This window comes from Convolutriloba macropyga, chromosome 11 (genome assembly GCF_964194025.1).
Source record: "Convolutriloba macropyga chromosome 11, txConMacr16.3, whole genome shotgun sequence".
Taxonomy (NCBI): Eukaryota; Metazoa; Xenacoelomorpha; order Acoela; family Convolutidae; genus Convolutriloba; species Convolutriloba macropyga.
The window spans coordinates 58,844,023-58,871,047 of NC_134478.1; the positions used below are offsets into that span (position 1 = coordinate 58,844,023).

The 27,025-nt window shown below is 35.8% G+C and overlaps 1 protein-coding gene across 4 annotated transcripts in view; it reads left to right on the top strand.

Annotated features, from left to right (window-relative positions):
- The window catches only part of LOC142349441 (uncharacterized), a 191,354-nt gene extending 171,644 nt beyond the window's left edge, over window positions 1–19,710 (top strand). For 3 of the 4 annotated variants that reach the window (XM_075400989.1, XM_075400991.1, XM_075400990.1), the window contains exons 6-8: window positions 6,588–6,743; window positions 17,304–17,465; window positions 19,462–19,710. In XM_075400989.1, the coding sequence (XP_075257104.1) occupies window positions 6,588–6,743; window positions 17,304–17,465; window positions 19,462–19,673 (530 nt within the window). In that variant the 3' untranslated portion in view covers window positions 19,674–19,710. The remainder of the gene's footprint in view (window positions 1–6,587; window positions 6,744–17,303; window positions 17,466–19,461) is intronic. The other variant, XM_075400992.1, reaches the window with a different exon arrangement.
- The last annotated feature ends 7,315 nt before the right edge of the window (window positions 19,711–27,025 follow it).

The following is a 27,025-nucleotide window of genomic DNA, read 5'->3' on the forward strand; positions in this document are numbered from 1 at the left end:
CTTTCATGACTTTGAAAATAACTGTTTTCGAAAAAAAAAGTTTCAATAATTTTTGCCCTTTTTCTTCTTTTTGGTCTGCTTTTCACCTCTTCTCATTAATGAGAAGGCCTATGACACGTTCTTGATATCTGAGGAAGGCACAATTGAATATATTTTTGAGAGCCAAAAATGACTTTACGTCTGCGACAGCGTTTTCTTGCAAATTTCAATTGAATTTTTTGGCTGTCTCTATTTGTTGTTCTTTGTGTAACCAAAAACCATTAATGACAGGTCTTAAGGCACTCCTGTAGAGGCGCCTGTGATCATAACATATTGGATGATTTCAATTGTCATCGAATGGTTGTCCTTTGAATTAATTGTTTTTAATAATTATCAGTTTTTTATCTTTGCTGTTTTTTGTTCCTTTTGTCTATGTGATACCTAGTCATGTTAATTACAGGTCTAATGTGACATCATTGTTGTTAAGATCAGGTTCAAGTGAACAAAATCTATTCTTCTTAAAAGAATTCGTTTTGAATTTACTGGCTCCGACAGGGATTTTTCGCACCAAATGTGAACTGATTTTCGATTTTTGTCTATATTTAAGGTTCTTTTTCTAGACTTCAAAAGATTCTGGAAAATTACACGTATCAAGCGCTTCTCTTGGACAAATAGACGAACTTATTTCATTACTCCGTTTTGTAGCTAATAGCTTTCATGAATTTGAAAATAATTGTTTTTCAAAAAAAAACAAAAGTGCTAATTAATTTTGCCTTTTTCTTTTTTTTTTGTTATACTTGTTACCTATTTTCACTAATTAGAACCCGCTATATGACACTTTAGCGATCGCGCAAGGCTTGAGTGAACATATTTTGGGGGGCAAAATGTGGTTTAAAGGCTTCGACAGCGTTTCCTTGCAAGTTTCAATAGAATTTTTTTGTTGTTTCTGTTCGTTATTTTTTTCACGTCTTAAGGCCCTACTATAGAAGCTTATGTAATCATAAATTTATTGGATGTTTCTAATTGCCATTCAATGGTTTTCCTTACATGGAAATTAATTGTGTTTAGAAGTAAAGCATTTTTTTTATTTTCGCTGTTTTTTTGTTCTTTTTTGTCTAAAGGCTACCGAGCCTTTTTATTGAGTACTACCATATCTTTTCTAGTAAAGTGCAAGTTATTTTGTTTAGTTTCAGTTTTATCCGACGCTATTTTGAACTTCTGTAAAAATTTTTTTAATGGACATAAAGTTTTGGATGTAATTGATGTTTGTTGTTTTTGTTGATTGATTTCGTTGTTCGTCTTGACTTGCTTTCTTGATAATGGCTGATCTCATCAATGTAATGCGGAATTTTTGCGCCACTGAGTTATTTGCATTTGAAGCGATCTTTGTTCAAACACATTTTTTTTGAAAAGCATTTGCATTTTTGGGGTTTTCTATCTGTTCTTATTTGGTAGACATTTATGCCAAAAATGTGGATGAGCGGGGTCTGAACTTGATGCGGGAACGCATATTACCGAGCCTCCTTGTTTGGTTTCAAAACACATCAACAATGCACTTTTGTCATAATTTAAAAATCTTAAGATGACAGTTTGCTTTGGGAGAGTTTTATTATCACAAATTAAGTTTGTTAGCCATGTTATCAGAACCTATATAGCCAGCAATCAATCTGTAGTTACTTGGCGATCGAATCTCTTTTTTCTCGTTCATTTGGTTCTAGGCAGTTCCTGTGGTCCACCTATTTTGGACGTTGATTGCTACTCTCTCTAAAGTTGACCTTTATTGCTTGCGAGGTCATTATCTGAAAATCTTATCAATCGGTCATTATCAATCGTAAGGTATTTGTTGTTTCACACAGTTCTTGCATTCTCACTATACACAATTCTTTCACTCTGTACAGTTGCTTCTTGACCTTCAATTTTTAAACGTTTGAAGCACTTTCTCCTGCATTGCTAGTTTTAAACGTTAGCACAATAGTTCTTTTCAAGCAACAGATTCTGCAACAAAGTTCTAATTGTAAATATCAAGAATGGTAAATTGTTCCTGTAAATTTCCTCCCGTAAAATATTCCAATCATGATGATGACTGCAGAAAAGTTTAATAGTTTTTCAAAAGCAGATCATTATAAAATTTATTGCCAACTTTATCAAAAATTAGAAGAGAAGGACAGTCTCATCGCCGAGCATGTGGTAACCGTGAGTGAATTCCTTAAAAAATTGACACAGGTAACAATTACTTCATCTATAATAACCCCAACTAACACGAGTGCAAAAAATGAAGTTTTTATTGGAAAGTTTGAAACATTAAAGATCGAGGAGAAAACAGAATATTTTTTATTTGGTAGTAGTATCATCAAACACCTGGCAAGAGATCGGACATTTCCTCGGGGGTGCAGTATACAGGCGTACCCAGGCTCGACGGCAAAGAATAATCTGCTTTTATTACACGATTACAATCACAAAAGATGAAAACTGTTACTTTACAGGATGGGGAAAATGCTATTCTAAAACAAAAAGGTGATCATTAAGAAAACATATTCTCAGATTACGAAGATCTTGTCTCTGCAATAAAGGAAAAGCTCAGCTCCGAAACACTGCTATTGGTGGAAGTGCCTCCCTTAAAACAATTGCCAAAAAACGAACAAACAGCAAAATTTTTGAACTCAATGGAAAACTGCGCGATTATATTACACAAGAAAACACAAGTTTTAAGTCATTTTCTTTTAACCTCTTGTAATCTTGTTCGTTTACAATCATTGCATTATTCTCAAAAAGCTATGTGAGTAGGGCCTGTGAAATGGCAGGCATTCGACTCCTAGTCATACTATTCGTACTACTCACGTCCTCAGATAGTATTACAGAAAAATTTTTGGAATTTTCCTTATGCATCTCGAATACCTTTATTCAAAGGAAGCTGTAACAGCAAACAATATGCCTTAACATCCAAATTCAATCTTGTTTTTTCTTGTTTGTTGTATGGTACCTTCTACTAAAAAGCGGCGATATCGAAATAAACCCGGGACCAATTTTGCCATACGCACATATGATGAAAGAGTTAGAATTATTTGATTCCAGAATTAAAATTCGACATCAAAACGACAGAAGTTTAGCAAGACAACTTCTGCTATTGAAAGAACTCATTCAGTACATTGGTTACGACTGCATATATGCATTTAGTGAAACATGGTTGTCACAAAATCATCCGGAAGAGTTTTGGCAAGTAGATAAGCAAAATTTTCTGCTGTTTTCGAAAAGATCGCATCCAAACAACAAAAGCAAAGGGTGGTGGTATTATAAGGTACATTCCAAAATGTTTAAAACCTCTTCTCCACGATGATCTCAACTGCTGTCCGGGTACAAGTTTTGAAAGTTTATGGGTTGAGTTGAGCATACAAAAAAAGAAAAGCTTACTAAATTTATCATACTGTCCCGAAAAAAAACTTGTAAAGAGGTTTTTGGTGAAACTGATCCTGGGAATTTATCTTGCTATGGCTGAAGGAAAGTCTGTCATACTTGTTAGAGACTACAACTTAAACTATTTTGCAAAACGCGACAGAAGTCTGCTACAATCTGTAATTTCTACATATAATCTTAAACCATCGAATATTGATACAGCTACAAAAAAGACTTACTCTTCGTCAACTCTTACCGATCACATCATAACAGACGATTACTAAACAAGCATAGTAGCGAATACAATTTTAAAAAACCGATTAATTTGCAACAATCACAGTTCTTAAATCTGTGATGCTAAAATCAAAAACAACATAGAAAAAATTTTTTGACAAAAAAAACTATTCGGCCATAGCGTTCCAAAAATTTATTGAAAAATCAGACTGGAGACACTTTTACGGTGCAGTAATGGGAGATATGATGTTATTAGAATCTGAAAAAATTATTGAAAGAGCATTAGCATTATATGCTCCAATTAAAACCAGTTACATTAGAAAGGACCAACCAAAGTTTTAGCTTCAACAAAAATGGCTATGGAGAAAACAAAAAAAACAGTATCCAAGAACTAGCAATGACAAAACTAAAAACGATTTAATTCATCAGAAAGAAAAACAACTTCTCTCAAGTTTTATGTAGTTAAACAGTGAAAAAGCCAAATAGAACTTCATCCAAGATCTTCATAATAAAGAAAAGACTAAAACAAGAATTCAATATTTATTGAACAGTTTTGGTAATAAGAAACAAAGCCTTTAGAATTTGCAAATCTTCTAAATTACAGATTTTCTACTCTAGGAGAGTTCATTGGCTTGCAACAAACAAACAACATTCCTCCTAAAACTACTGCTCCGAGAAAGTGTTTCACGTTCCGATATATAACAACCAAGGAAACAAATGTGCTCATAGATTCATTGAATACAAGTAAACCACTCGGTCCTTCAAAAATACCAGCTTGGGCAATGAAGCAGTTGTAGCAGAACAACTATGTTATCTCATTAATCAGATCATTACAGAAGGAAAATTTCCAGAAGATCTTGAAAAAGCTTGTGTAACTCCACTCTTCAAAAAAGGAAATCACGAAGACCCACTCATTTATAGACCTATTTCTGTCACTTCTGCTCTGACAAAAAGTTTTGAAAAGGCATTCAGTTCGCAGATCACAAGTTTCTTAGAAAATGAGCAATTAATGTCTATTAGTCAATTTTGTTACAGAAAAAAAATTTCAAAAATTGATGCTATCCTGAAATCGACAGAACAAAAAAGATTAGAACTCAACAAGAGAAAAAATGTTACAGGAGCGTTTTTAGATCTTTCAAAGGCTTTTGATTCTATAAACCACAAAATAATGTTACGGAGACTTGAAAATATAGGTTTTGACGGACATACTACCAATTTACTAGAGAATTATTTGAGTGAAATATCTCAAAGAGTTGTCCTAAATGGAATTGAATCAGATTGGATAAATTTGAAAAAGGAGTTCCACAAGGTACTAATTTAGGACCTCTTTTATTTAACCTTTACGTCAACAATTTAGCAAAGATTGTAGAAAAGGATTGCATGTTCGTCCAGTATGCAGACGACACTTTTCTTTTTACATCAGACACTGATAAAATATCGTCAAAAACAAAACTTGAAAATAACATCTCAAAATTATTGATTAATTGCAAAGACCCAGTTAGTGGTGAACAAACAAAAAACAGAATATATTGTGTTCAGCACCAGGAAGAGGTTAACAAATACTGTAATGAATATGGACAACAAAATAATAGCAGAATCAAATAGTGTGAAGTATCTTGGCGTACTTATTGATAGCAAACTAAAATTTGATGGGGAAGTGAAAAGGATTCTTCAGAGAATGGCGTGTGGAATAAAAGTCTTGAATACCCTAAGTAAAAGTTTACCAGAGAAAACGAAGATTTTATTGCTTAATGCAACAGTAATAAGTCATCTACATTATACCGCTTTAATTTTGATAAGGTTGCAAAAGTCATTACTCACAACTTTAGAAAAACAATTGAATTGGGGAATAAAAACCATTTTCAATAGGAGAAAATACGATCGGTCCACAGATCTCAAACTTCGCAACAAAATAATACCAGTCTCTTTTCTCTTGAAATATCATTGCTCAAAATATTTTTTCGCTTACTCAGCAACGATCTCCCAGCATATAATATTGAACCTCTCTCTACCATGAGAATAAAAACATGACAGGTCAAAAAAATAACGTTCGATATAAGAAAGAAAGTTTTTAACTGATTCTTTTATTGCACAAGCCATTCCAATTTATAATAGTCTGCTTTCTAATATTAGACTGAAAACAACATCGAAAGCTTCCTTAAAAAAAGAACTGAAAGAATATTTTTGGAAAGAATTTTTGAAGCACCCAAAAGTAACTGATATGAAAGATTACATTGAGAGCATTAGATTTTAATTTTTTTTTAAATATTCATAGTAAATTGTGAGAACTTTTTATAATCGCAACTTAGGCTATTTTTTACTAATGTAATGTCACATTTTAGTTAAGTAATTCAATGATTTTATAATTTTACATAATGTTATATTCTTAACTTTACATTGCCTCTTTTACCATTCGCTTTTTATTCTTATGTGTACCAGAGGAAATTAACAATGTTCTTTTTTTATTACAGTATTATTTTTTTTGAATTTTGAGAAGGCTATCGATATGCAGACTTTTTATCTTAAATTTTTCATCTCTTTTGATCGAATTTAGCACAACAATAATTGTTTCCCAGATTAACCCTTGAGAAATTTTTGATGTGCATATCGTTTTTTTATGGTTCATTGAGAAAAGGTATATAACGGTTCTGGGGTTCAACTACTTTTTTGTAATTAAGTAGAGAGAAAAGGCGGAGATAATAACCACACTGAAACAGTTACTTAAAGGCTTTGCTTAAAGCATGCTAATGAACAATTATCACGTCCCAAAGACTCAAAAATCAACTTAGAAGGGAAAAAAGTTTTTTTTTCGTTTAATGAGCAAAAGATTGCTCAAATAGATTCAAAAATATTGCGAAAAACTCACTCTCTACGATGCATTTTTCATTTGGGAAAAACTGCGGTCAAGAAGATTAAGGGGAGATAAAAAAAACTATATATTTGAGTTGTAAGGTGAGAAATTGACTTTTTGTCATGGTTAATAGGTTTCAAAAGTGAGCGTACACCTATGAATTTATCAAGTGTGTCTGACGTCACAATGAAGATGAAGTTAACTGAAGATGGTCTGAATCAAGAAAGAGAAGAGTGTGAACATTGGAGCGCCAAATTATACGAAATATCCTTCATTGCCAATATCATCGGTAGGATGTTGCATTCATAATGTCATAATGATACATAACAATGCCAATATTACAGCCGGAACTGCTGTTGCCCTCGCCTGAACTCTCTTCTATGAGCTATAACTTTGGGACCACTTCCCCCTTCCAGTTATAGTTTGTTACCCATCCTCCATTATTGATATTTTATACCCCCTATAATGCTCTATATTGCAATTGATATTCAATCAACTAGTAGGCTATATGAAGAATTTACCCGACTTGAGGTGCTTATTAATAATGAAAAAATGGAGACATAATCAACCATGATCAGACTTCAGCTCATTTTAAAAAAAATCCGCAATTTAAACTCTTATTTAAAATGTTGCTGGTTTTCACTATTGCTCATTTCTTTAATTTTTTGCAGCCTGTCAAGACAATACTTAAGACTGAAACGGATGAGTTAAATCAATACTTCTTTAAACTAAACAAGAGAAGAAGATTGCAATGATTGAGAATTGATTCAGAAGGAAATACGCAAAAAATAGCTATATTAAGAGTCAAATGTTCAATAATCTCTTCAACAACACCATAAACGCTTACCATGGGCCCAAAAAAAAATTGATCAAAGTTAATAAAACTTTACCAGAATACAATAAAGCTTTTATTTGTCTGATTAGGTAAAGTTCTGTCAAGAAATATCACGCTCCATATCCTTTAAAAGAATCACAAATTACAATGATTCTGGAACCGCCGAAAGATCGAGATCAAGCCAAACAATCTCCCTTATTGCATTCCAAACATCTGTAAATATTTGTTGCTAAAATCTTAAACAATCTTAAAAACTGTCAACGATGAGAAAATAGGCACAACATGCATAGAAGTGTACCTTTATGCTTTTTACCGAATCGGCTCGACATTTAGGTGAAGCTGACTTTTGGTGAAAATTGTTGCAAACTTTTTGTTTACATGGAAAAAACATTCGATGAGGTTTGGAGACTGGGACTATTTAAAAAATTAACAAACTAGAAAGACCGAAATCAGTAACAATATGATAGCACAGCTCATTGATTTTGTAAAATAAAATAAAGTTTAAAATGAGCAAACGGTAGCAATTGTTTCAAAACAACCGGCGAACTTACGGCCAAAATAGTGGCTCCGATACATTTTCCAGCTCATGGCTCAGGCAAATAAGATATTGTCGCTGGAATTTCTCTACTAACTGCTGATTTGACATCATAAGACATAGCATGATCTAGTAAATACACGATCCAATTTCCGGCATCACTGGTCTATCTTCTCAGTTAGTGCGGAACACTAAAATCAAAACAACTCATCAAAAAAGGAAACGCTTTTCCAAATCTTTTCGAAAAAAAGGCCAAGCAATTTAAATCTATTCATTGAAAGAATAAAAATCGGGAAAGCGAAACCCATCATTCTTTTGGAAATGATGCTGAAGCCACTCCTCAGACGGAATGAACAGTGAAAAAATATCGTGACATGAGATAACAAACCGATATTCCAATTGTGGCTGTTTAGTAGCTTTAGTACTGAGAACGAAAACCAACGTTTACTGCACAAGTCCTCATTTTGGCCAGTATTCTTATACACAAACGCTTATTGGCTTAAATAATCTCAAGTAGCTATATCAAACATGCATGCAACAGAAAAAAGAGCAATACGAAATTGTTCAACAAAACTGCGACGGTACAACGCAAAAAAAACTGCATGACGATTCCAAGCTTACTAGCATCAGATTATTTAGATCTGATTTGCAAAAGGGTGAACCAGGAGCGCACAAATATAGGAGCGAATCAAACGTCATAGAAAGAAAAGACAAGATCAAATTAATTAAAAGCTGAACAAGATTTCTTCTGCTTCTAATTTTCTTTTTATGTAGACCAAAAAAGGATTTGCTTATTCTGCATTTTTTCAGAGCCACCATTGTTTTGGCGAAGAACTCAAAATCTGCTGTGGAAATTCAAACCCCATTTCCGTTACAGCTTTTGATGGAATAAGTGAGCCGAGTTTAATTCTGCTTACTTCTTGTATTTACTTCTTGTATTTTAGTTGCAAACAAGGCTAGACAGTACCAGACAACATAAAAGATTCAACTATGGAATGCCAGTAAAAACTTAAGACAGTATTTGAACCGGCTTAGTATGCTTCAAAATATATGCTCAACGATAAACTTGTTTTTTCGACAGTTTCAAAATTAAACTCGTTATTCTGTGATAATTGTAATAGAAATTCATCATTGCTGCTCAGTTGACAGATAACTCTAGCTCAGCTCAGCAACAAGCTCTTTGTTTTTGAGGCAAGCCAGTTAGCTTCGCACTAACATTCGTAAGTTTTTATGGAAAAATCATATCGTTAATTGGTTAATGAGTAAAATTTAGCTCTTTAATTATCAGACTATAGACAATCTTTGACCCGTGAGTTGGCCTACATAAAAATATTGCGCTTCAACCTCTGTTGTGTCCAATTTCTGTTTATTAAAGCATGCTTGATCCTGGGTATCAGTGCGAAAAGTAGACTTCAGTTTTTCCTACAAATTGTTTTCAAAAACGAAAGTAGTGTTCAAGTGCCGAGACAAATTTGTTTATTTTTTATCGGTACAATTCTCATTTGCGGTATTGTAACAAAAGGCAATAGCGGGTGTTTATATAAGTCTGCTTTCTCAAAAAGGACTGAAAATATCATGCTAATCTCTTTAAGTATACTTATACACTGCTTTTATCTGTTAAATCAATTTCCAAGATGTCAAAAGTTACAAAATCGATTTTAGCAAACGGGGAAAAAACGTTTCAAAATTCCCCAACTAAAGTTTCCAACTTAAGTTAAAGGTTGCTAGATTTTTTCTAGATGTGATCCAGAAATATGAAAATTTTGTTGAACAGAGTGCTTTCAACTCCAATTGAGAAACTGCAGACAATTTTTAAGTTTCACTATGCATGTTAATTCTCCTCGATGTATGTTTTCAGAAAATTTAAGGTCTTCACAATGCTCCAACTGTGCTCGAATAACGTATTTCGGCAAACGGCCCTCACTGTTCAAAAACAGTAAAGGGAAACAACACAACTTATTTTGAAACGCCCTCAAAATTTTGTTTTTATTTTGACCAAATTTGTTTGGTTATTTATTGTTTACTGAACCTTTTTTAAATATGGCCCTATACGGAAGTTGGGAATTTGTACGGCCATATCAACGCTCTTAGAAACTTCAGTATGATTTTTGACAAAGATTAGTGTGGTGCAACACTAACAGAAAGTCTGGTCACCCTGATTGATTAACTTGCGTATAAAAAACTATTATCTGTCCAAAATGTGGATACCACGAAATCAAAAACTTCTTTCTACGATCGCAAGGAAATCATATCTACTCTTTGCACAATAACCAGGTTCCAATAGCGCTTTTGTGCTTTTATTAGACAAAAAAATATTGTAGGAAACATCTTTTAGTCTACAAAATATTAATTGAATAGCGATTCGGAGGAAACCAATCATTACTAAACTTTGATTAGTCCACAAAAAAGAAGCAACATTCACATCATTTTTGAGACTTACAAGTAGCCAGAATCCCCTGTTTTGGACTTCGATGAGTTTAATACAGATTTTTATTAAAACATGTAAAAGTTCTGTATCCGATTTCATCCAGGTAAACAACACTTGCACTTTATTTAATTTTAAACAACAAAATAAATAATGTTATGTCTGCCTTTGGTAAGAGTATCTGAACCTCATACAACCTTATCTCAAATTTACACAAAAAATTAGGATCCCTAGTTTTCCTTATTAGGAGAGAACGCAAGGAAAACAGTTAACCGTTTAGAACAGGGCCATATTGTGTACATGGAAGGTATTTTTGTCTATAAAGAGACTGACTTCTGTATCCCCGTTGTATAAATCTATGTACATCTCTCCTTCTTTTTGTAGCTCTCTATTACGATGCAGTGGTATACTTAAATCGTCACGGGCAGATATGCCCGATGCGTGTATCTCGTGTTCGTTTTTACTATGTTAATACATTGAAAATGGAACAATATTGCGGAAACCAGCTACTTTATCAGAAACCGGCAAAATGGAAGGGAAATTAGCAACTCGTGTTCGCAAACGTGTCCTAATCCTAGCCGCGAAATACAAGTACAAACTTTATAACCTATTTTTCGCACTGCTTGTATCACGCATCTGCTCCATTTATGTATCGATTTTTCGCACGCAATGTAGCTCGATTTGGCATATAATCCACAATTAAGCCGAACTTAATTACAACTTATTTAATTAAGCCTAACGTATTACAACTAGTAGTGCTTTATTACTAATTTATTACTACTTATTGTACTTTGTTTCAACTTTTTACTACTTATTAGTAATATTTATTACTACTTGTTTAAATCGGCCAGTACCACATTGATATACAAAACCTTTGATGTCCAGGGATTTTTCGGAAAAAAAATCAGCTTTTGTGGTTGCATGTATTTAAAACAATTTAAAGCTTTGAAAGCTTAAATTAAATCTTTATTAAAGTGCTTATTGCATGCTCAAAATGCGCGCGAATAATAGATACCTAAATTGAGCGGAAACGTGCTACAAGACTTTTAACCTACTTTTCGTTCCGAATGTTCTTTTACTTCGCAAAATTGGCGGAATCTTTTTGCGAAAAGTAGGATACAAAGGATGTCTCCTAATTTCGTTCATTGTATGTATCTAATTTTCGAGCCAATTTTACCAAGGCGGAAATTTTGGGGTATACCTCTGCGTCGTAATGTCGCGAAATATCCAAGGATTTCACCCACACATAACATTACTCACTCGTGACGCCATGCTACTGACACTGAATCATTCAGCTCCTCTTTGTCCGTTTTGTTCTATAATGGAAGTCCTTTTTCTTTATAATGGAAGTCCTTCAAACTTTTCTTCATCTCTATTAACTCAATGCAAAGTTGAAATTTTACCGTATTACAATGTTCTTTTTATCTTTTTGGCAGATTATTGAGGATCATTGCAACGAACACGGTCTCTGTGTCCTTGTTTTTGTGTCTTTAACATTTTCAATAGTTCCGGTTTTCTGATGAAGAAGCCTCATATTCTCAAACTCTGATGCTGTGTTCCTGCTCCCTGTTTTATCCTGTTGAACTCCCGTGGTCTCAGAAATCTGGGATAAGTCTTGTAAAAGCTACAAAACTTTGAAACCAAATTCAAGTCAAGTGCAATAATATCTACCAGAGTAACAACTCATCTGAAAGTGTTGCATTTAGAATTTTTTCGCATTGTTGATTTCTGCAAACTTTTTTTAATTTGCATCATCCTGCATCCTCCTGCGTTAGTTTGGAAAATACATTACAAGTGTAGGTCAAAATCATCACTGTCTGAGACAGTAAATTAATTGGTAAAAAAGAACTCCGCAAAAGACAGTTTTTGGCAGTCAACAAAAATGTGTTTTTTTTTAATTTTTTTCAGCAAATTATTTTAGTGATTTCCAAAAATACTGATTAAATAAACTTTTGACTCGTAGTAAACTGGACCTCCGCAGGCAGGAAAAAACAGTTTTTATCAGGTTTGATTTTGGAAAAAACAGGTTGGTTTTGGAAAAAACAGGTTTTGGAAAAACAGGCAGAAAAAACAGGTTTGGTTTTGGGAGATGAGGAATGTCCCAAATTGCTATTTTATAAAATCGATATCAAGGATAATAAATAAGATATCAAACTTATCCCAAAACCCTGATTTATAGTAAGGGTTCTAGAGCTGAATTATTATGATTCACTCGTGCAAAATTTTTGGGCATTGATTCCGTCTCCGAAGGTATCCTAACCAAAAAAGCAATTAAAAGATGAGAAAATTCAGCATCACGTACATACAGATAATAATTATTATCTAAATCAGAGCGTATCAACAAGTTATTGATTTTCTAAGCTGAATCCTGCTCAATTCTGATTCATAAACTTGGCACCTTTAATCAGCTTCGCCTGACTTTATCTTCTTAAGATAGACTTTAGGTTTACGTAAATAAATCTACAAAAGTTCCCACGTTGAGGTCCAGACGCAAATTGAGCTATGGGCAGACTATCCAGATTGAAATGACCTCTGATCAGACTTTCCAGACCAACATGACATCTGATCAGACTTTCTCGACAAAATGACCTCTGATAAGACTTTCCAGACCGAGATCAGACAGTACCCAGACCATTTTCCAGAGTAATATATAAACAGACTATGATCAGACCTTTCAGAGCGAACTGACCTCTGATCAGAGCTTCCAGACTAAAATGTACTCTGATCAGAGAATATATTTAGACACGCACGAGATTTTCAGTGTCGTTGTAATATATGCATTTCACAAAAACCGAGGTCTCCAGCAGAAAATTAAATTATGTCTATTCACAATCGAATGTGTTTTTGTGCAATAAATGACTTACAGAAATTTTAAAATTGAAGTTTTTGCATGCCATTGCTTAAGTTCGAAGGCACCATAGATGAAAGTTGACAGTTATTTATAAGAAGCGTCTGAATCTACAGTGGAAAATAGGTGTCAGAAATAGAACAAAAAATTTTTTGTTCAATTTCTGACACCCACCAAGTTTGAAACCAAAAACCAGAGTTCTTTTTATCTTTTTGGCAGATTATTGAGGATCATTGCAGCGAACACGGTCTCTTTGTCCTTGTTTTTGTGTCTTTAACATTTTCAATAGTTCCGGTTTTCTGATGAAGAAGCCTCATATTCTCAAACTCTGATGCTGTGTTCCTGCTCCCTGTTTTATCCTGTTGAACTCCCGTGGTCTCAGAAATCTGGGATAAGTCTTGTAAAAGCTACAAAACTTTGAAACCAAATTCAAGTCAAGTGCAATAATATCTACCACAGTAACAATTCATCTGAAAGTGTTGCATTTAGAATTTTTTCGCATTGTTGATTTCTGCAAACTTTTTTTTAATTTGCATCATCCTGCACTTCGTGGGCCTTCTGTTGATCTTTTTGTGCTCCGACAACCAGCCACTATGCCAAATTTCTCCGTCCCCCAGTTTTGATCTGTTGAGTCCGATTGTCTGTATCATGGCCGAAAACCTCCTGCGTTAGTTTGGAAAGTACATTACAAGTGTAGGTCAAAATCATCACTGTCTGAGACAGTAAATTAATTGGTAAAAAAGAACTCCGCAAAAGACAGTTTTTGGCAGTCAACAAAAATGTGTTTTTTCAAAATTTTTTTCAGCAAATTATTTTAGTGATTTCCAAAAATACTGATTATATAAACTTTTGACTCGTAGTAAACTGGACCTCCGCAGGCAGGAAAAAACAGTTTTTATCAGGTTTGGTTTTGGAAAAAACAGATTGGTTTTGGAAAAAACAGGTTTTGGAAAAACAGGCAGAAAAAACAGGTTTGGTTTTGGGAGATGAGGAATGTCCCAAATTGCTATTTTATAAAATCGATATCAAGGATAATAAATAAGATATCAAACTTATCCCAAAAACCTGATTTATAGTAAGGGTTCTAGAGCCGAATTATTATGATTCACTCGTGCAAAATTTTTGGGCATTGATTCCGTCTCCGAAGGTATCCTAACCAAAAAAAGCAATTAAAAGATGAGAAAATTCAGCATCACGTACATACAGATAATAACTATTATCTAAATCAGAGCGTATCAACAAGTTATTGATTTTCTAAGCTGAATCCTGCTCAATTCTGATTCATAAACTTGGCACCTTTAATCAGCTTCGCCTGACTTTATCTTCTTAAGATAGACTTTAGGTTTACGTAAATAAATCTACAAAAGTTCCCACGTTGAGGTCCAGACGCAAATTGAGCTATGGGCAGACCATCCAGATTGAAATGACCTCTGATCAGACTTTCCAGACCAACATGACATCTGATCAGACTTTCTCGACAAAATGACCTCTGATAAGACTTTCCAGACCAAGATCAGACAGTACCCAGACCATTTTCCAGAGTAGTATATAAACAGACTATGATCAGACCTTTCAGAGCGAACTGACCTCTGATCAGAGCTTCCAGACTAAAATGTACTCTGATCAGAGAATATATTTAGACACGCACGAGATTTTCAGTGTCGTTGTAATATATGCATTTCACAAAAACCGAGGTCTCCAGCAGAAAATTAAATTATGTCTATTCACAATCGAATGTGTTTTTGTGCAATAAATGACTTACAGAAATTTTAAAATTGAAGTTTTTGCATGCCATTGCTTAAGTTCGAAGGCACCATAGATGAAAGTTGACAGTTATTTATAAGAAGCGTCTGAATCTACAGTGGAAAATAGGTGTCAGAAATAGAACAAAAAATTTTTTGTTCAATTTCTGACACCCACCAAGTTTGAAACCAAAAACCAGAGTTCTTTTTATCTTTTTGGCAGATTATTGAGGATCATTGCAGCGAACACGGTCTCTTTGTCCTTGTTTTTGTGTCTTTAACATTTTCAATAGTTCCGGTTTTCTGATGAAGAAGCCTCATATTCTCAAACTCTGATGCTGTGTTCCTGCTCCCTGTTTTATCCTGTTGAACTCCCGTGGTCTCAGAAATCTGGGATAAGTCTTGTAAAAGCTACAAAACTTTGAAACCAAATTCAAGTCAAGTGCAATAATATCTACCACAGTAACAATTCATCTGAAAGTGTTGCATTTAGAATTTTTTCGCATTGTTGATTTCTGCAAACTTTTTTTTAATTTGCATCATCCTGCACTTCGTGGGCCTTCTGTTGATCTTTTTGTGCTCCGACAACCAGCCACTATGCCAAATTTCTCCGTCCCCCAGTTTTGATCTGTTGAGTCCGATTGTCTGTATCATGGCCGAAAACCTCCTGCGTTAGTTTGGAAAGTACATTACAAGTGTAGGTCAAAATCATCACTGTCTGAGACAGTAAATTAATTGGTAAAAAAGAACTCCGCAAAAGACAGTTTTTGGCAGTCAACAAAAATGTGTTTTTTTAAAATTTTTTTCAGCAAATTATTTTAGTGATTTCCAAAAATACTGATTATATAAACTTTTGACTCGTAGTAAACTGGACCTCCGCAGGCAGGAAAAAACAGTTTTTATCAGGTTTGGTTTTGGAAAAAACAGATTGGTTTTGGAAAAAACAGGTTTTGGAAAAACAGGCAGAAAAAACAGGTTTGGTTTTGGGAGATGAGGAATGTCCCAAATTGCTATTTTATAAAATCGATATCAAGGATAATAAATAAGATATCAAACTTATCCCAAAAACCTGATTTATAGTAAGGGTTCTAGAGCCGAATTATTATGATTCACTCGTGCAAAATTTTTGGGCATTGATTCCGTCTCCGAAGGTATCCTAACCAAAAAAAGCAATTAAAAGATGAGAAAATTCAGCATCACGTACATACAGATAATAACTATTATCTAAATCAGAGCGTATCAACAAGTTATTGATTTTCTAAGCTGAATCCTGCTCAATTCTGATTCATAAACTTGGCACCTTTAATCAGCTTCGCCTGACTTTATCTTCTTAAGATAGACTTTAGGTTTACGTAAATAAATCTACAAAAGTTCCCACGTTGAGGTCCAGACGCAAATTGAGCTATGGGCAGACCATCCAGATTGAAATGACCTCTGATCAGACTTTCCAGACCAACATGACATCTGATCAGACTTTCTCGACAAAATGACCTCTGATAAGACTTTCCAGACGAAGATCAGACAGTACCCAGACCATTTTCCAGAGTAGTATATAAACAGACTATGATCAGACCTTTCAGAGCGAACTGACCTCTGATCAGAGCTTCCAGACTAAAATGTACTCTGATCAGAGAATATATTTAGACACGCACGAGATTTTCAGTGTCGTTGTAATATATGCATTTCACAAAAACCGAGGTCTCCAGCAGAAAATTAAATTATGTCAATTCACAATCGAATGTGTTTTTGTGCAATAAATGACTTACAGAATTTTTAAAATTGAAGTTTTTGCATGCCATTGCTTAAGTTCGAAGGCACCATAGATGAAAGTTGACAGTTATTTATAAGAAGCGTCTGAATCTACAGTGGAAAATAGGTGTCAGAAATAGAACAAAAAATTTTTTGTTCAATTTCTGACACCCACCAAGTTTGAAACCGAAAACCAGCGCTTGAAGACTTTTGCTTCTCTGTATTTTTGGTTTAAGCTTTCCCGAAGTGCGAGTGCAATGGGTCTGATTAGATGTGGTCTGTGTATTTGAAATTCACCGCAGTTGGTGTTTTTAGGCGAAAGAATGTGAAGCTGTTATTAATACTAATAATACTACTTATTATTTAGAAGACGAGTTCTCTGAAAAATATGGGCGAAATGCGCTACAATTTTAACCCTAGTCGAGGAAAGCACTCGGCTTCTGAGACGACCCTCATCGGCCAAAACTAGGTCTATGAATAGACCGCACTCGACAGATATCTGTTACGAAAAATTTGTCGTGCGATGTCGTCGACATTATGAATTTTCAGTTCAAGATCTTTATAATTGCCCGTTAAAATGTGCTAAAAAATGCTAATTTTTTGTTTGATTTTAACTGAAGACCGGCAAAATGTTCATAAATTTAAATTTTTTTAGCGTCTTTAGCTCGATTTCTGACAGTTGTATAAAATTTCTTTTAAAAATTACTGTTCACAGGACGGTGTGAGCATCTGTCGTTCAGGAATTCGAAAAAACTGATGAAGGAAGCTGACAAAATGGGGACAGGGTATGCGGTTGATGGTCACAGTTACCAGAAGGCACATGGGTCTTTCATGGAGTACCTAGGCGGAGTTTGCCCTGGTGGACAAGAACCAGAAGGCATCCCTTTATTCCCTATAGGAAAATTTCCCTATAATTCCCTACATCCGTTAATAACCTGAAGAATTATATTCCTATATGAAAATTTTAATTAGCCTACCAAAGCCGACAACTATCTTTTGCAAGATTTTGCAAGGTTCTGCATGGTCAAAGTAGAGTCTCTGCAAGATCTAGAAAAATAACCGACTTTTGAGTAAAATTCTTTCATCATAGTACATTACGAGCCAGAACACCTGGCAATAGATTTTAATTGTTATCGCACTAATTCGAGGAATTTTGAGACAGAGGCGTTGTAAAGTATAATACCAATTATAATGTGTTTAAAAGTATAATTAAAAAAATATATTGTATAATAGAAAATATAAAATGATATAATTTTTCCTTTGTCAGCGTATCCCGCACTGTAGGCTCTTTTTAGAAGTATTAAAACATGTTTTGTGGAACTAAAGATGTAAAATGGAACAAATGGCTCAATTTCACTGCTAAGGGCTCTGGCTCGTGATTCAGTTTTTCCTGCGAGAATGTTTTTGCTATCATTAAATTTTTTCTAAAAAATCGAAGCCGGGTACCAAAATTATTATTCATATGATTATTATAAAAACAGTTAAAAGATTATTTATACCATAAATATAAGTTGAACTCTATATATATTGAAATTGAGTACAAGTTTTAATAAACAGCTGCAACTGCATTAAAAGTTAAAATTTTTATCCCCAAAACATAACAATCGAGTTTTGCTATGACAAATATTGTAAAAATCACAAGTCTTTTTCATTGCAGAATCTTAGTATTTGAAATCGGTGTTGCCAAAACCCTAAGGAAAATTCTGAGTTTTCAAAATATTTTGCAAAATTTTATTAGACAAGGTTTTGAGGATTCATGAGAAATAAACTTCAACTAAGAAACAAAATGATAAATTAAGCTCTTGTATTAAATTCCTGTCTAGTTGAAGAAAACTATTGTACTTTTCAGAGCTAATCCGCTTCCAGATGCTTTTTTTAAGTATTGATTTTTTTCAAAAAAAGTGTTGTGAAGTTTTTTTTACTAAACAAAAAAACTGGATATAGAATAGACCATGAATGGATTGGGAAACCATTATCAAAAGAAATAAAAAACAGTGAATAATCGAATTTACATTGCCCCATGTCAGCAAAAATTTACAAGCAGTAAAACGAATTTTTGTTCGAACACCATTTTCTCAGTCTGCTTTAAAAATTAGAGTGAAAAAATCACTCCGCAAAACCACTCGCTTCTCGCTCCACTTCCAGTTTCGGCGTGACCAAAATCATTACTTCTGTTTGACTTCAAAAATCAAAAAAAGCATCGACAGATCTTATAAACATAGCCTGCTGTATAATACCGGAAACTAGTCGAATAGTCGTGAGATAAACCTTTTAACTAACCCTAAGAAATACCAAACAAAAATTCACAACAAACATTTTTATAGGTGAAAACAACCCCTTTGATTGAAATTTGATTAGTTGTATATAGGTGGGGGTAGGAATTGAGATGAAAAATTCTCAAATTCACCTGATCTTTTCTGTTTGTGCCCCCAGTCCGTTATGCTCCCCTAGTTACAGAGTAAAAGCCATTATATAGTAAATTATTATGTGAAAAATATTGCATGTGCGTCTGGGGGTTCAAATAATATGCACTCACTAAGCTGGGGGGGCACAAACGGAAAAGACCCAAATCACCTTTACACGTTGAGTGCAACCAACAGTTCCTAATTGACAACCTAAGCTACTGATAAAATCCAGTTTGAAAACAGAAACCAACTTATAGAAAGAGAGGTAAATGTTCGAAAAAAGTCAAAAACAAGTAAAGAAAAAAATTTCTACAAAAAAATTCAGAATACCAATACTCCACCTCGAGTCTTAAAAACCTCTAAAAATCAATAATTTTTTTCGAGTTGTAAAAAAGATAGCGCGCAAATAAAATTCAAAGTCTTTGAATTGTAATTGATTGTAAAGTAACAGATGAAATTGTGATACAGTTCTGGAACTGGGATCTAGCAAGCCAACATATGTCACACTTGGATTGGCGGAGGAATTTTCAGTGTCTTTGGACTCTACAAAAAAGTTCATAACTGAAAATTTTCTTTTTCCAGAAGCATTTTTGGGTTTCTTTGGGAAGATATTCAAGCGTTTCCCAATGCTGCAGGGCTTCCCAGTATTCGTCAAAGGAAACTGTTTCTCTTATGAATAAAAACTTTCACACTTCTAAGAGTATATTGACAAAGTTTGAACCTATTTCAATAGCCACATTGGTTGTTTACTGGTATGTAACGATTATTAACTTTGAATTTTTGTTTAACCCTAATTTTTATAGAATCTGAATATTTAGGGTGGAGGTTTTACCCTATTCACAATTCCACAAATGTTCCTAGAATCTATCTTAGAGAAAACTACTGGACTGGATAGTAACTTCACAAAACCTACTACTCTTAACTAGACTGAAGGGTTATACCAAGCCCTCAGTTGAAGCCCTAAAGAAAGTATTTTCAGGCGCTACAGAACTGTAGTCAATTGCCAATAAAAATAAAGATATTAAAATATGTTGGTAATGCCTTTCTGTGTTATATAATATTTTAGCTCTAAGGAATATTTTACCAAATGAAATAAATTGGTGACTCTAAGATTGAGAATTATACCAGGTCCTCAATTCACTTTCTAATTAATTGATCAACCAATATACTTAAAACAAAATAGTAGATGACGTGAAGAGCTCGTCGGTGTTCACTCCACAACCCAACCAGACGAGTATTAACCAACTTGATAGAACGTTAAGACATTGCCCATCAGGTACTTCAGGTTACTGCAGACCGTTTCAATTCTCTACTTGGTTCACCATTCCATACTACATGGGTTAACGTAACTTGCCAAGTCTTCTACGAGCAGGCAGGCCTACCCTCAGAGTGGCTTCACTATGCGGTCTCCTGGAAGGAGCTTGGCCGATTAACATTCTCAGAAATCAATCGTCTTGATGTTGTCCTGGACTCGGTGCTGTCCTCCAGTTCGTTAACCTAACTTAACCTAATTGTTGATTGGTTGGTCGCTACTTTACTAGTCACCAAACTAATTTAAATCCAATAAATTGAAGCTAGATTGAGTTTGATTTCAGATCCTTAGAGATGTACTGTGAAGTTTTTAAAGTTGTACAATTAGGCTGTTGATTAGCAGAAAACCGAAAGAAACGATTAAGTTTTAACCAGTCTTAATTATTACAAGGCTATGGTTCGTTCAGAACAACTAGTTACAAATGCCTATGAGTGCCACGTATCAAAGTGTTTAACAAATATCTACTAGATACCAGTTTAAGTTCTACTAATTTATAAGAAAAAGGTCCAAAAAGAGAAAGTAGTTGGAAATTTGCTAAGTTAATTTAACGAAAAGTATAGTTACCAGGGTATACTAGTTTCAAACAATTATTACAAGTTCAGTACCACGACAGAGATCTGTTAACTCACTCCGCAATTTCGATTATCACGACAATATAACTATTTTCAGACCGATTTTGTTACAAAAATTGGCTAAAATTGAGCCGTATATATACTGCTTATCTATGTTTGGTTATGATAGTTTAGTCCTATTTTTACCAAATGTTCCGAATCTTTGTGTGAAAAATACCTTTTTGGGGGAAAAGTTTTCAGAAGGTTATTCATGACTTTGATAACTTAGGCCCCTAATTTGGGTTTATAATCCAATATTACGTCGGTGAGAATTTTGGTGTTCGATCCATAATATAATCTTTATCAGAGTCAATATTTACTTGTTCAACCATTCTCATCAGTTTAAATTTCTTTACCATTATTATCTTTGTACAGTTTCAAATTTAGAATTCGCTTTTGTGTTGGGAATAATTCAAGGTCAGTATTAATTTGGTTCTTTTCCGAAAAATGCTTAAGTTTAACTTTCCATTCTTACATCCCACCCATCTGGACTAAACTATTCTCCTGAATAGTACAATACAGTGAAATTAGAGTAAAAGTATATAAAGCACCATCACCATATTTTGGTACGACAGTTTTTTTTCTTTAATCAGCGTTTGTCTCCTCATTTCGCATTCTCTCAACTAAGTTTAGTCTCTCTTCAAACTGCATGTCAGTTCCGATATCTCGTTGATCATCGTTGGACAAATTATGAATATGTTTTGTAGTGTTTTTGGACTTGTAACACTTCTTCGCTGTCCAGACAGCCAAAAAGACAAATGCAAGACACCATAATGAGAAACCAAGCATACCAGCCAGCTCTTTAAATGTATGCAGTGTTGACCCATGGCGAAAGGATTTGAAGTTGTTTTCCTCAAAGAATTGTTGATAGATTTTGCCTACCATCTCACTGACGAATTCAGGCGTGACATCAAGCGTAGGGACATCCTTGAGTGCCGATCTGATCTTATGCAAGATCAAGTTCCGGCTCTCTTCTGTAGGAGTGACCTCTGGAATGCTCGGGATGTCTAAAGCGGTATCCAGTAGTTCGGGAGTTGTGATTATTGTTATTAGTCCACTGTGTTGAAGACAATACGCTGAATCGGGCAACATGACCAGTCCATTCTTCAGGTGAACAATTTTTCCATTGCAGGGGGGATGCACTAGGCAACTTTTAAAGGCTGGTACACGGTTTGAAAACTTTCTGCCCCCACTGTACGTTATGTTATATAGAAATTGTTGATCGTCTGCCGCGGTGAGGAGGTACATAGAGTTCCCAAGGTAGATTGCTGTCGGTAAAATTGGCAATTCAGTTACTTCTCGTGTGCAAGTCTTCAAAGCAGCCACCTCGTGATTGTATAGGAGTGAAGTCAAGCAGAGTTGATCTTGCGCGCTCACTGACGCTACTGGCTTAATGCAAAGTCTCAGCAATTTTGTCCCCCAACAAGACAGATATTCCTCACTCCTCACTTCGGCATAGCTCTCTTCTCGCCTTGATACGATCAAATAGCTCCCTTCTAATTTTAGAGTTGCGGCCGTTGTTCTGTTCTTGATTGGTTGTGGCAGCGGGATTGCTTCGTAGGCATCGTGAATTGGTTCACCACTGTATACTGGCAACTCCATTGTGATTGACAGTCCGTGTGGATTGGAAAAAACATTTCGCACTAAGGGCAGGCTGTAAAGTAAACTTGAGTGGTCGTATGGAGTTGAACACTTTTTATCTCCCAGCTTCAGAGTTGTAATTATTTTCCGTAAATCCTCGTAAGATACTAGTGCGGCTGGCAGTATTCCCTTGGATAGCACTCCAATGCTTGTAATAAACATGTTTCTCTGTTCCGTCAAATATAGTGTTTGTACTTGCAACTCGGTGTGCATAGCATTGAGAGTCCATGATACGTTGTTAATTGCACTTTGGGTACGAAAGTCATACATAAAAACGTCAGACTTTCGATGATCACACGCTTGGGCTTGTTGTTTTTTTTCCATTGTTTTTTGAAGCACCTCCAGGTTTGTTAGCAGAATCTCAAAGTTATCCTTTGAATAGTTTAGCACTTTTTGTGTGTCCTCATGAAGCTTCAAATTACTGCTGGCCATGACCTGAATAGACTCTTTTTCTTCGTTGTGCAGGTGAACCATTCTTGATTCCAAATAGTGCAATCGTCCTTCCAGTTGATCCATCTTTCGCTTGGATCTTTCGCACAGACCAAAAATTGAGAGTAGTCTGCAGCCTGCTTTTTCCAGTAAGGGTTCCAAGGTTATCGCCGTCGCAGCTCCCATTGCAAACAGAAGTGGTGATTGTCTTTTTCGCTGAAGAGTGATAGTCTGGTCTACAAACGATGCTACTTCTTTGAACAGCTTTGTCCTCTCTTTCTCTGCTCTTTCGTATTCTGTCTGAATAGATGAGATTATACCGCCAAAGTGGTGCTGTAATAGTGAGCTTATTACTGGGTTGTTTCAAAACTCGGAGCTCTCCCACGTTTTTTGTTCCAATTGCTGAAGTATTGAAGAGAATTTATAAATTGATCGGAGATCCACGTCCAACAGCTTTGGAAGTGGGACTGCGATATCCACAGTCAGATATGAGTCCGCCAATGAAACTGGAGTTTGAGGTTCGAAGAGAACATGCGCAGTAGTTCGTGCACTCTCCGCTGTTTGCTGTCGTACCGCAAGTATCAATATAAATATCACAAAGTTGTACATCTAAACATCATTATGGTTAATTACTGCGCTAAACCTAGACAGCATTTTTTCTGTATTAGAAAGAGTGCTACATTCTACAATAATTCCCTCAAATTCCCTGAAATTTATTCGAGCTAATTACTTCTTTTCATAATACCGGTGTTACATTAACTTGCAAGATAGTTTTGTTTTAATTTGGTGCTATTTAAATATGTTTTACGATCGTCCCAATCGTTAAAAAAAATTTCGGCTCATATTTTGATTTTTTTAGGCAATGCTATATAGAGAAACTTAATCAAGTTCCCTTTTTAAAAAAAAACATATATATATATATATATATATATATATATATATATATATATATATATATATATGTATATATATATATATATTATTTTTTTTATTTGTCGTCAATTCCGTCGTTTTGATATAACTTCTGGAGTGAAAGTTTGATTGTTTACTTCACTGTGAACTTCCTGGTCATTTGTATTTTGGCGGCTGGGCCATTTCTCCTGATGTGATGATCTCGTTTCCTTTCTGGGTAACTCTTCTTCCTCCTTCACAGGCTTCAATCGATTGTGGTGGACTATATGCCATTTCTTTGCATTCGCATCCTTTGAAATTTTGTAATTGACCTCTGACGTCTTCTCAATGATGTTGTACGGTCCGTCCCATGGAAGGAAGAATTTTTTTTTATTTCGCTTTGTGGGGTGCAAAAAGCCAGACTCTCTCTCCCGGCATCAGTTCCTCTCCAAAAACGTTTTTCTGATACATATCTTTCTGTCTTTCTTGCTTGTAACCAAGTGTCTCTCTGGCATTCATATGTGCTTCTCTGAATTGCTCGTTGAGCCATCTTGCGAATTCTTATTTGGCAATTTCGTGATCAGGTGCTTTCGGGAGTAGCAGGTCAATCGGGTATTTGCACTCTTGTCCACAAGGGAGAATGGAGTCTGTCCTGTTGTTTTGTGTAAGGTCGTATTATAGACGAAGTTGAGATAGGTAACCATTTGATGCCAGCTACTTGGATTGTTTGCGCAATATTTGGAAATAACATCCGCAAAAACTCTGTTGTGACGTTTTACCATACCATTTCCCTGCGGATGATATGGAGATGTTCTTGTCTTCTCTATTCCAAAAATTTTGCACACTTCTAGTAGCAGTTCGCTGCAGAAGTTTGATCCATGGTCGGTGTGTAGGCAATCAGGTGCTCCAAACGCCAAAATCCATTTCTCCACAATTGCTCTAGCAACATCTTCGAACGTAGTTCTTTCTAAGGGAACGCAAACCACGTATTTTGTGAAATAGTCCGTCAACACGAGTATGTATTTTGCACCGCTTGTCTTCGCTCGGGTAACAGGGCCTAGGATATCTGCTGCCACTTTGCTGAATCGAATCCCAACGTTGATTGTCTGGAGAGGGGCTATTCTTTTCTTTCCAGTGGTACTTCGTGCTTGACACAGGGAGCAGTTCTCGCATTTTCGTTCAATGTCTTTCTCATATTGGGCCACCAAAACCTCTGTCTTGCCCTGTCCAATGATTTTTGAAAATCAAAATGGCCTCCACTGAGTTTTGAATCGTGAAGTTGTTCAAGAACTGTCTCTCTGAGTACCTGCGGTACTACAAGTTGTTTAAAAGTTGTATTGCTTCCCTCTACATGCCACTTCCTGTACAGCACGCCATCAGTCAGTTCCATCTGGTCCCAGAGGCCCCACATCGCTACTGCATCTTCTCTTTGTGCTATTGCGTTTGCCTTCTTGATTTTTAAGTCTCTCAGCGGATTTTGGTCTGGATGTTTCTCAGCGTTTGCCCATTGCAGGATGAGACGTAAGCAGGGATCGTTTCTTTGAGCCAGCCTAAGTGAGTTTACGTCTTCTTGAAATTGGATACTCATTGGTTCGTTCACGTCGTCGGCTGTAACTAAGTTAATTCTTCCGAGGGCGTCTTCCAAAGTGTTAACTGATGGGCAACTTCCAAACATATCCAGTCTCTCAGCTTCAGTTAGCTCAGGTGTGATGCTGCACTGTCTTGACAGTCCGTCTGCATTCCCGTGCTTGTCTCCTGGTCTATGTACTACTTGAAAATCGAACTCTTGCAGTCTTTGTAGCATCCTGAATATCATCCCGTCATTGTTTTGTCTAAATAACCACTGTAGCGATGCATGATCTGTTCTGAGCACAAATTGAGTTCCCCAAATGTAACGCTTGAACCATTTCATCGCCTGAATGACTGCTAATGCTTCTCTTTTTGTTGTTGAGTAACGACATTCTGCTGGGGTCAAAACTCTGCTCGGGAAAGCCACTGGGTATTCTACTCCATCGACAGTATTCGAGAGTACTGCCCCTAGACTGTTGTCACTTGCATCCGTGTCCACAAAAAAAGGGGAGTTGTAGTCCGGATGCTTGAGTACTGAGCTATCAATCACAGCCTCTTTCAGTTTTTCGAACGCATTGTGGCATTCAGGGTTCCAATTGAAACGGCTGTTCTTTTTTGTTGTCTGGTGAAGAGGTTTCGCTATCCCAGCGAAGTCTTTGATGAACCGTTTGTAGTAACTGCAAAATCCATTAAAAGACCTCACTTCGGTAGCGTTTTCTGGTCTTTTCCAGTCCCGTACTGCAACGAGTTTGTTTTCATCTGGTGCAATTCCCTCTGGGCTCAGTTTGTATCCCAGATAGGTTACGGATTCTTGAAAGAGAAGGCATTTCTTGGGTTTGCGTTTAAGATTGGCCTGGCGAAGAGCGTGAAAAACGAGGCGCATGTGTTTTTCGTGTTCCTCCACATTCCTACTAAACACCAGAACGTCGTCCAAGAAGATGAGAACGAACGAGAAGAGATATTCATTGCAGATGCTTGTCATAAGTCGCGGGAAGGTTCCCGGTGCATTGCAAAGTCCAAATGGAAGTCTGAGGTACTCGTAGTGTCCACCATCGGGAGTGACGAACGCAGTTTTTGGTATAGCACTCTCAGCTAATGGGACCTGCCAATATCCAGAGGCTAGGTCGAGGCTTGAGAAAATGGTTGCTTCGTGAAGATGATCCAGTATCTGTTCAATTCGCGGAAGGGGAAAAGCGTCTTTCTTTGTTACTTCGTTTAGTCGTCTGAAGTCTGTGAACATTCGATTGCTCCCATCTTTTTGGGTAACGAGAACTACTGGTGCACTGTACGGGCTGTTTGATGGTCGGATAATGTTTCGTGCCAACATGTCCTCAATCTCCTTCTTAACCACAGTGATCTTTCCAGGTGCAAGTCTATGGGGTGCAAGCTTGATGGGCAGCGTACCACCAGTGTCAATTTCATGCTGAACCAAGTGTGTTTGTCCCAGTTTGTTGTCGTTCATTGCAAACACATCTCTGAACTCTCGTAGCAGTGTTCTTCTGTCCTCTGTTTGTTGGTTTATGTCTGGAATTGCTAAAGAACAAAGCTGTTCTAACTCTTCATCGCATGATAGGGTTAG